At 32.7% G+C, this 11496-nt stretch overlaps 1 protein-coding gene across 1 annotated transcript; it reads right to left on the bottom strand.

The window, feature by feature from the left end:
- Positions 1 to 7666: 7666 nt before the first annotated feature.
- Positions 7667 to 9645, bottom strand: LOC120181931 (protein NUCLEAR FUSION DEFECTIVE 4-like). Its single transcript, XM_039186956.1, has one exon. It carries the CDS (start codon positions 9571 to 9573, stop codon positions 7720 to 7722), a length of 1854 nt encoding a protein of 617 aa, XP_039042887.1. The 5' UTR covers positions 9574 to 9645; the 3' UTR covers positions 7667 to 7719.
- Between the last annotated feature and the right edge of the window lie 1851 nt (positions 9646 to 11496).

Here is an 11496-nt window from a genome sequence, read left to right on the forward strand (position 1 = left end):
ATAGTTGGCATGCCAAGAGTCGAGGGTTACATAGGTCATTCGGGACATATGCATAGGTCATTCGGAACAAAATTTCATATGCCCCTAGTGGAACCCCATACGAGCTATGGTGACAGCATAAGTGCACAACCTCAATGTACTCGCATAACTTAAGTTCTCAGTAATGTACATGTGCCTATAAGAGATATCAAATGTATTTACATGAGTATATGTTACTATATTATTATTGTTTATACTGTATCATATGTATGGCATGATTAATTTATGATATGATTATTACATGAGTAATTATTTGCATGTTCATATTCATAGGAAATGATTATTATATTTTATGCCTCACTAAGTCTATGACTTAGCGTTTAAGAGTTTTTACACGTAGGTTCAGAGGAGCAAGAGGATCAAGATTAGGATTTTCAGAGCAGCATAGTTTTAATTGAAGATCAGATCAGAAATATTTATAAAGATTATACTTTTGTATAATGGGCATGTTGGTATGTACACAAAGTCAGTAAATATGTATACTCTAATCGTTTTTGTAATATGTCGAATGCTTATGTAAATTATTATCTCTATTTTAATGAAAGTTGGAATTTTTATGATTTTTATATGTTTTAAAGGTTTTAAATAGTTGATGTGACACCTCAGATTCGTATCCGGGTCGGGTATGAATTGGAGGTGTTACATTTAATGGTATCAGAGCTAAGGTTTAACCGATTCTAAGCTTAAACCGAAGGTAAAAGAGTTTTAAAAATATGTACATGCCAACAGAGAGTGAAAAAATTCTGATCTGATAGTGTAAGGAGTATGTTATTTTGCTAATGGAATAAAAATTAGTAGGAGATAGTTATGAGAATGGTCGAATTGAATTGAGAGGCGGTAAATCTGATGGTGGTAGTAATTCACCTGCCCTGGCCAGGAAGGATGAAGAGCGAACACCTCAGGAAGTGCCTCGTAAGATCAAAGGTGGATTTCAGAAAGTTGAAATCATATCAGAATAGTAATCGAAAGTTTTTACTGTTTTGAATCGGAAAAGTAATCAGGAGTATTTGATAGTAAGAGAAGCCAAGGTGAGTGCATACTAGATATGTAGTTCAAATGAATTATGACTTGTGATAAGTTTATTCCTATGTTAATATTTATAGCATAGTAATTATGAACATGTATACATGATGGTTATTATAAATATATGCATAAGTTATATATGTTTATAGTAATTGTTAAATGTTATATGATTCATATGAATAGATGTAAGAACACATGTTATATGATACGAGATGACTAATTATATGTACATGTGATATGTGATAAAAGAAAAGACATATGTGAATAAAGGAGAAATAATATGAATACATGAATATATATAAAGAATCACAATAATGCCCATGTTATGTGATATGAGAGCTAGGTATAGTTGGCATGTCAAGAGTCGAGGGTTACATAGGTCATTCGGGACATATACATAGGTCATTCAGGACAAATTTCACATGCCCCTAGTGGGGCCCTATACGAGCTGTGGTGACAGCATAAGTGCATAACCTCAATGTACTCACATACCTTAAGTTCTCAGTAATGTACATGGGCCTATAAGAGATATCAAATGTATTTACATGAGTATATGTTACTGTATTATTATTGTTTATATTGTATCATATGTGTGACATTATTAATTTATTATATGATTATTACATGAGTAATTATTTGCATGTTAATATTCATAGGAAATGATTATTATATTTTATGCCTCACTAAGTCTATGACTTAGCGTGTAAGCGTTTTTACACGTAGGTTCAGAGGATCAAGATTAGGATTTGCAGAGCAGCATAGTTTCACTTGAAAATCAGATTAGAAATATTTATAAAGTATGTACTTTGTATAATGGGCATGTTGGTATGTACACAAAGTCAGTAAATATGTATGCTCTAATCGTTTTTGTAATATGTCGAATGCTTATGTAAATTATTATCTCTATTTTAATGAAAGTTGGAATTTTTATGATTTTTATATATTTTAAAGGTTTTAATAGTTGATGTGATACCTCGGATTTGTATCTGGGTCGGTATGAATTGAGGGTGTTACACACTTGATGAAGAGAATATTTGAGATTATGAATGAATTAAATAAGCTTTATAAAGGAAATATCAAGATATTGTCAATGTTATATCTCTTGTCACTTTAACTAGAGAAAGATTGCAAAATACGATAGAAAATGAGTTGAAGTCTTTTTTTTGCTACAATCACTTCATTTTGTAACAAGAATGACATTGATATTCTTGATATAAATGTTGTGTATACTCATCCAGGAAGAATGAAACATTTTCGTTTTGATACTATCAATATTTATCATTTTCGAATTGAAGTGTTCTTGGGAGTTATTGATCTTCAACTTCAAGATTTAAACAATAAATTTGATGAGGTTAGTATAGAGTTATTAACTTGTATGGCTTCTTTGAGTCCACTTGATAAGTTTTATTCCTTTGACAAACAAAAGATACTTAGACTTGTTGAATTGTATCTCGATGAATTTACATAGACTACTCCTTAACGATCAACTTGATAATTATATTGTTGATATGCGGCGGGATGATAGATTTTGAGTATTAAAGGATATGTGTGAACTTTCCATGAATTTAGTTGAGACAAAGAAGCATCAAGTGTACCAACAAGTTTATTTGCTCATAAATTTGGTGTTGATTCTCCCTGTAGCAACCGTAAGTGTGGAAAGAGCATGTTGAACTATATTTTGATATAACAATTTATGGCAAAATGTTTTTGTACTTGAATTAAATTTATTCAAAGTTTTCAAAAATAATTCAAAGTCCGTTTAAGTTGAAATTGAGCACAAATTTTTTTATGAATAGTATTATACTGTATGAATAGTGCGTACTGTATGAATAGTACTGATACTGTAATGGGTATCGATGCTCAAAAACATCGAATGTAAAATGGGTACCGATATTGGTACAATGGTATCAATACTGCTACACTAATATCAAGCCCAACAACCAAAAATTCAAATATTACAAAGGTAGTACCAATACTCATTGAAGGAGTACCGATACTACTTGTTCTGGGCAGTTTTATTTTGCATAAAATAAATCCCCAACGGCTCCAAAACATTCCCAATGGCTAGATACGACTTCAAACTCATTTCAAGCTATAAAAAAAACTGAGGACACTTGAAGAAGATAGAGAACACCTATCCAAGAAATCAAACACAAGAGAAGAGTTTTTCATTCTTAGTCTTCCATTCTCTTGTAAATATTTTGTTCTTGTGAGCTTAAATCTTGTAAACACCTACCTTAGAGAGTTTTTCTTGTTTATATTTCCTTTCATTATAAAGGGGTTTTGGTTCTAGCTAAGCCTGCTAAACGCTAGGGAAAGGTTCTAGTTTAACCCGTGAAAAACTAAGGACTTTGTAAATGTTATCTCTTTGTCCTATAATAAGAAATAACAAATTAATTATTTTTTTGGAAAATCCTTGGTGATGAGCTAAGGCAGTGGATGTAGACTTGGTTGAGAAGTCGAACCATTATAAATCGCTGTGCACTTTTCTATCTTTAAATCTCCTTACTCCCTAAACACAAAAACCGACTCAACCTCTCTTGGCGAAACCTTTCGATTATCGATTTGAGCTTATGCAAATCCCGACAATTGGTATCAGAGCTTAACTCGTTTAAAGGTTTAACCACATTGAGATTATCCTCGAAGAAGATCTACCAATTTCTGAAACAACCGAGAAGATGGCTTCCACCTCCGGCCCGTTCAACATGGAAGACTCCCTACCAACCGACTAGCCTCCATATTTCAATGCAGCCAACTACCATCATTTGAAGAAATTAATGAAGTTATTTATCCAAGCCAATGATCTTGATGCATGGGAGATGATAGAGAGCGGATACTCTTCTCCAAAGAAGAAGGAGAAGAAGTGGAGTGGCCAAGAACAGAAGAAAGCTCAACAAAATGCCAAGGCCATACACATGGTGTTTTGTGCATTTGGTCCTGAAATCTATGAAGGAGTTTCTTCGTGTTTAAGTGCCAAGGATCTTTGGAATAAGCTCGAGGAAATCCATGGAAACAAGAAAGAAGAACCAACAAAGGTGGTGTCTTTAATGGCTCGTGAGGAGCCCGAGGTATCTTCTAACTCAAATGAATTAAATTCATATTATTTTGATGAGTTAAAAGATGCTTATAATAAGTTGTATTTGGGATTTGAGACCATGAATTCCAAATATAAGAAATTAATTTCAAAACTTAAAAATGAAAATAATTTGGTTTTGAAAGCAAAAGTTGATTCTGAAAATCAAAATGAAATTTTGTAAAATGATTTAGAGCTTTCAAAAGTCAAAATCAATGATTTAGAAAAAGAGATTTTTTTTATTTAAAAGTTAAGTTTGAAAGCTTAACAAAAGAAAAAGAATTAATTTCTAAAAACAACACATTATGTTTAAAAATGACAAAATGCTCACATTGTCATTTGGAACATACTTGTCCTATAATGAAAAGAAAATCTTTTAAAATTAGACAAGTATGGGTTCCCAAGAGAACAAGGGGCATTGAAACTAACGTTCAAGGATCCAAAGCAATTTGGATACCGAAATCTACTTAAATATCTCTTGTAGGTGTGTGGGAGCAATGGTGATGAAAATGAAGATATTCAAATGCTCGAGCCACACTTGAAAAAGGAATGGGTAACCTCTAAGATTAATGCTTTTGATTTTGATTATTTGGTTGCTCATTTAGTTTATGCATGCATGAGTTTTGATTTTAAATGGTTATACATTGTTTTAATCTCATGTATGTTAAAAAGATGTTATGATGAACATTTTAAAGTTTTAATGATTTTCATAATTTTTAGTTCATCATAATGAATTTTGGTCAAAATTCATTTTCAATGCAAATGATATCTCTCTAACAATTGATATCAAAATTTTAAATGCTTTGATTTTAATTTTTTTAAGTTTTTGACCTAAATTTAAATGTTTATGCATATGATCTAAAATGCAGATGATATCTCTCTAACAATTGATATCAAAATTTTCAAATATATAACATTTTGGGAAAACTTTATGCATATGCACTTAATTTCAATAATTGGTATTGCATAAAGTATTTTAGACTTAGATATATTGAATTTCATGTGCTACTAACATGTTTGTTATTTTTAGTTGAAATTCAATTTTGTTTAAGTGTCAAGATTTTAAAGCTAAATTTTGTTTGAAATGCACTTTTTAAGGTGAGCTTTGATTTTTCGAATGATTTTTAAATGATAAATTTATCACTTACTCTCCAAAGTTATTTTAGAACTTTAAAGTTGAATTATTTTTGATATAACAAAAAGAGGAAGAAGTATGGTTTGAAAAATTCAATTTCTTAATGAAAAGGGGGATCTTAACATTTTCATATATTTTGCCATAAATTGTTTTTCAAATTTTTTGTTATATCAAAAAGGGGGAGATTGTTAAACTATATTTTGATATAACAATTTATGGTAAAATATTTTTGGACCTGAATTGAATTTATTCAAAGTTTTCAAAAATAATTAAAAGTACATTTAAGTTGAAATTGAGCACAATTTTTTTTATGAATAGTATTGGATTGTATGAATAGTAATATTACTATATAAATAGTACAGATACTGTGTGAACAATAATGAACAGTACTGATGCTCAAAAACATCGAATGCAAAATGGGTACCTATACTACTATAGTAGTATCGATACTGCTATAGTAATATCAAGTCCGACGATAAAAAATTCAAATATTACAAAGGTAGTACCGATACTCATTGAAGGAGTACCGATACTCATTGAAGGAGTACCGATACTCATTGAAGGAGTACCGATACTACTTGTTCTGAGCAATTTTATTTTGCAGAAAATGAATCCCAATGGCTCCAAAACATCCCCAACGGCTAGATACGACTTCAAACTCATTTCAAGTTATAAAAACAAGTTGAGGACACTTGAAGAAGATAGAGAACACCTATCCAAGCAATCAAACACAAGAGAAGAGTTTTTCATTCTTAGTATTCCATTCTCTTGTAAATATTTTGTTCTTGTGAGTTTATATCTTGTAAACACCTACCATATAGAGGTTTAATAAACATAGCCTTTGCATCTTGAATTTGAGCCGTGGATCCAAAATGAATCTCACAGTGTGTACTTGGCGACGCTGAAGATGATTGAAACCCTAATTGTGTTGGGTTTTCACGTGTGGAATTGCACACCATTAGGCCTGTTAATTTGGGTTTGAATGTGGGCTGCTGGGTAATGGACATGACAAGTTGGTTTGATTGTAATCAAGTCTTTGATGAAATTTTTAATATATGAAAAAAGATGAAATAAAACAAAACATTAGTATTTAATTCAAACATATAAATATATAGTATATCTATAGATACAATTAATCAAATTAATAAATCATCTTGATCTAATTTAATCAATAAAAACTAAAATTATTTATTATAAAAACAAATATTAACATTAATCTTAACTTTTCAAAAATAAATTTAACAAAAACTAAAGGTTCGAAATTTGAAAATCAAATGATTTCATTAAGGTCCAAGTAAAAATGAGTGCCTATATTATTATCTTAAATACTCTCGTTATATAATCAAATGTGTAAAAGTCACGGAGGTTCTACAAGTTGAGTTGTGGGTTTTATACGAAGGTTTACAAATTACATGGGCCTATAGTTTCAAATATCTATAGGTTTAAGCTGATAATGTTCAAATGGTACATCTGATAGAAAATTTAAAGGTTGGTCTTGTTCGGACAATATTTAATTTTAACTGTGACAAAGATGTTGGACGATGAACCTGTCATGAAGATAATCTAATAGCTAATGAAATGACCAAATTGACATACTCAATGCTTTTATACAACCATCAATGATATTCCTTCACAAGCGATTCAACTCTCGAGTGTTAGAAATATTTTTGTCCTATTATTCTTAATTCAATGACCTAGACTTCCTTACCATTCAAAAATAAAATCAATATTAGGGTTCGTTTATCTCACTGAAAACGTTTTCCGGAAAATATTTTCCGTAAAATGAATTACATCTTCTGAAAAATATTTTCTGAAAAACGTTTTACGATGTTTAAAAAATGTTATTTAAATCCTTTTTTCATTAGTTGATGATTTTTAAAAAAAAATATTTATTACAAATATTAAATACAATAAATAATATTATTTATCATAAAACTTAATATTATTATTTTTTAAATATTAAAATAATTTATTTATTATTAAAAATATTATTTTTATAATATTTTTATTATGAATTACATGTGAACTATCGATAGCTTCACAAATAAATGCAAAGGTCTACTTCGGGGGTTGTTTCATTTATATTCTTTATTATGAAAATCAAGACCGTAGGCCAATCTTGGATGTAGCTTGTTGTTTTTATATTGGCCTTGTATTTTGTTTCACAGCTGGCGCAGATTCATGCTTCCAAAATTTATTGGACAACTTGTTATCCTGAACCAATCTTGCATTTTTTCTAGTACCGCTGCTCGTTTGCATTCTTGGCTTTATTAACTCCTACAAAAATTACTTGAAAAAAAATACAAGTATTCTTGAAACGGTAATCACCCAAAATTTATGTTAAAGATGATAATCTTATAAGAGTTGAAAATATGTTATCAATGAAAAGCATAGTGTATAAAAATAAATTATATAAGAATTTTTTTTCTTTTATTACATGTATGAGAATTTAAAATTTTAAAAGGGGACTGTCCTGCCGTCCTGTCGATCCGTCCATGGATTCGACAACGAGACAGTCTGAGCTAACTTTTAGATAGTTGGGTGAGGCAATTGTGGCAGCCATGGATTGAGGTTGATTTGAAGTAGAAGTTGAACCCGTCTCTGTTTGAGCAGCAGCCTGAGGGTCATCCCTGAATCTCTTGTAAATGTCACTTTTGTAGAACTTTCTGGTCCTGAAAACCAAAATACAAGAAACAAGGAATCCAAACAACGTGGTGGCTGTGATTACAAGGAAAGCCTTTCTATAACAATGCCCTCCACTGCATCTCAAGTCCTCCCCTGGTTTCCTCGTACGACCCGAAGCTTCCATTTGTTTCAAAGCTTCTACATCGTATAAATGTCCGGCCACTTTCACGTTTAGAATGTAAGAACCGACGGGACTGGCCACCGATCCGAAGTTGAACAATGTGGAGTAGTATTTAAGGCCGAAGATTTCAGAGATTATGGCGTACATTAACGGCCATTGTGCTCCGAAACAGAATCCGGTAATGACGGAGGCGAAGTAAAGTGAGTTCGGGACTGCAAAGGCGATTAAAACATGTCCGACGCAAGAGAAGAGGATGACGATGGTGAACAACAACGGCCTCGGCATCTTGTATTTTGTTAATAAGTATTCGGAAGCAAAACCCGCGACTGCTCGCCCGAGGTAATTCCATATGCTCACGAGTGAAACGAAGGTGGTTATGCTACGACTTGGGTAGCCTAACGAGTTTCCGATCTGTCCCAAGTTGTCGATCGCCGTCAATGTTCCTCCGACGCCGCATGTGGTGGCGGTGAAGATGACCAACATGTCGATGCTGAAAAGCGCTTGTAATATCGTGTGGTCTTCACCCCTGTCTGGTGGCTTGAAAACGTTTTCGAAACAACCAACATGTTTCTCCGTCACTATTTGCGGTGGCGCCGGTGGATTTTCCGTCACTAAATTCACCTGAGAAGAATCAGTTAAAGCTTGTTTATTTGTTTTCCAAATCTTGAAGTCCTCTCTGACAACGACGGCGAGTGGGAAGAACAGCAAAACAGTGACAATCGAAGCACTTCCGATATACTCAATCCTGTGGAAACTAAAACTGTTTTGACTGATGATTAAAATCATAAGGAAACCAGCAAGGCCAAGAGAAATGAAGAAGATGTTATAAAAAACCCTTAGCTCATTCGTTTGCCGCCGATGGATCTTTATGATTCGAATCGTCCGAAGAAACACAACGGAAACTGCAGCGGGTAACCAAGCAATAAACAAGATAAGAGCCGAAGAGTCGTCACCAAAGAAAGCGTGGTACAACTGAGTCAATATCGCACCACTTAAACCGACGTAAGATTTCAAAAGGCCTAAAACACTTCCCCTGCTCTCCGGGAAGTTCTTGACACAAGTGACCAGAGCTCCGGTATTGGCAAAAGCCTGGGAATTTGCACCCAAGCAAAAGTAAACGCACATTTTCCACACTTGGGGCTTTGAAGTGCGGCCGGTCACGGCGAGCCATATCATGAAATAGCCGAAGAAATTCATAAGAGATCCTATCAGGAGAATCACCCAAGGCGGAGTTACCTCATAGATGAGCCCTGATATGATCCCAACGTTGCTACCCAAATCCTTGGAAAAGCTTAAAAGATTGAGAGTTGTTTGGTCATATCCCAAAGATGTTTTGACAACATTGGAATATAGACCGAAAATATATGTTGCACCAGATACGGACATGATAAGCAGTGAAGCAAACACCATGAACCACCGTCCCAGAATCAGTTTGAGCCCGAAGTTCTTCATGTCTCGCCACGCACAACCACCGCCACTGATATGCCCCGCCACCATCTTTTCTCCTAGTCTTTACTAGCAAAGTAGTCCAAGTTATAACCGAAAGTTCGGCAGGGCAGGTGTTAGTAAAACAATATTAGAAAATAACGTATCCATAGCTCATTTTATGGGTTCATGAAGATTTTAAATTAAGATTAATAAATGATGTATTAACATTGTATTGATTTATAAATAATATATAAAAATATATATGATTATTATCTAAATATTTATTAAAAAGTTTTAGAATTCTGTCCATATAAAAATATAAAAAGGTTATCATGGGCTGCAATTATTTGAATCGGGAAAACGACTTTAAAACCTCATCTCTTTCTACACGTTCGCATGGGTGGGACTGATAGCGATAAAAATTTAGGGTAAATTATATAAATAGTCACTAATATTTAATTAATTTTTTGTTTTATCCTATTAAAATTTTAAAAGTAACAAATTGATTATTAATATCATCAATTTATAATAAATCAGTCTTTTACCGTTAACAGCCGTCACTGTAGTAAAACAAAATTAACGTGGTGTTAGTTGACTGACATGACACTATTTGATCATGTCGACTTATCTTAATAACTCGTTCACTTTCCCTTATTTTCTTAACAATCAAACAATAGTTTTTTTTTCTGTGTCCCAATTCAAACAAATCTATATTTCATCAAGAGATGATTTTTTTGCAATTTCTGTGTCATTAGAGTACACCATCTTCTTTTGGGGGAGTAATAAGCTTCTCTATTTAACTCATTTTGATTTACTGTTTGTTTAAACCATTAAAAGTATTAATAAATTGAACAAAAAATGAACAGATTGTGGTTAGATATGGATTACACGTACGGTACCTAAATGGTGCTTCATGTGCTTTGTCCTGGATTGTGGATGCAGGCATGTTTACAGGGTAATATCTTGTTTCTCCACTAGCCATTGCGAGGACGTTGTGCCATCAATAATGCATTCAAATAAGTATAACCATACATTTGTTGCTTACCTGCAGGGAAAGTTGCCAAAGAGGCAGGAAATAGCAGTACGAAGAGAAATCAAAATAAGTTTTAAATATAAACAAAAAATGAAAAAAAATAATATATATTCGTATCAAAATTAAAAATAATAAATATATAAACCAAGGTTTTGTTTATCAAATTATTTTTTAAAGATAACTGAGTTTTGACTTGAAAATTTCTGGTGTAAGCCTGTAAGGTATAACATGAGGAGTAGGGAAATGGATGGTATGTAGAAAAAAAAAATAGTCACAAAAGACTATTGCCAAATAAAACTGGAAAAATTAAGAAGAAACAAAAGACATTCTGCTTTATTCAATGCTTAGAATGGAACAAACATAGACCTATATATAGACTTGACAACACAACAAACTAACAAAAAAAAAAGTGAACTTTGAATCAAGAAAATCAGAAAAATAAGGAACCACAACAGTCTATACTAAAAATAGAAGGACGACTTTGAATCATTCTCCAACATGGTAATCATTACAGCATCCGTGGACCATGGTTTTCGACCTTAGGAAATCATGGGTGATGGAGAGGTACAAGAGGGGCATTTAATCCACAACAGCAGTTGAGTTTGTGAGATCATTGGCTGCGTCATCACTCAAACATTGGTGTGATCCGTCTTTGCTCAAACACCGTTCTTTTTTGCTGGAAAGCGACACCTCCATTTGTCCACAATGCTCCCTTTTCCCACTTCACTATCATTACATAATGGTGTATACCGTTTCTTTTATCACCATACAGTACTTTTAATTTGTATATTTGTCATAATCATTGTTAATCTCAGTATTATATCAATGTTTTGTCAGTATCGGTGAACAAGCATGACCTTTTGGCCGCTTGGTATCGAAATTAAAACATAAAAGCAAGATTTGCAATAATTCAATTACATGCTTATATAGCATTCGTTTCTTTATTATCCTATTTTTCT

Source organism: Hibiscus syriacus, unplaced genomic scaffold (genome assembly GCF_006381635.1).
Source record: "Hibiscus syriacus cultivar Baekdansim isolate YM2019G1 unplaced genomic scaffold, ASM638163v2 tig00003721_pilon, whole genome shotgun sequence".
Lineage (NCBI taxonomy): Eukaryota > Viridiplantae > Streptophyta > Magnoliopsida > Malvales > Malvaceae > Hibiscus > Hibiscus syriacus.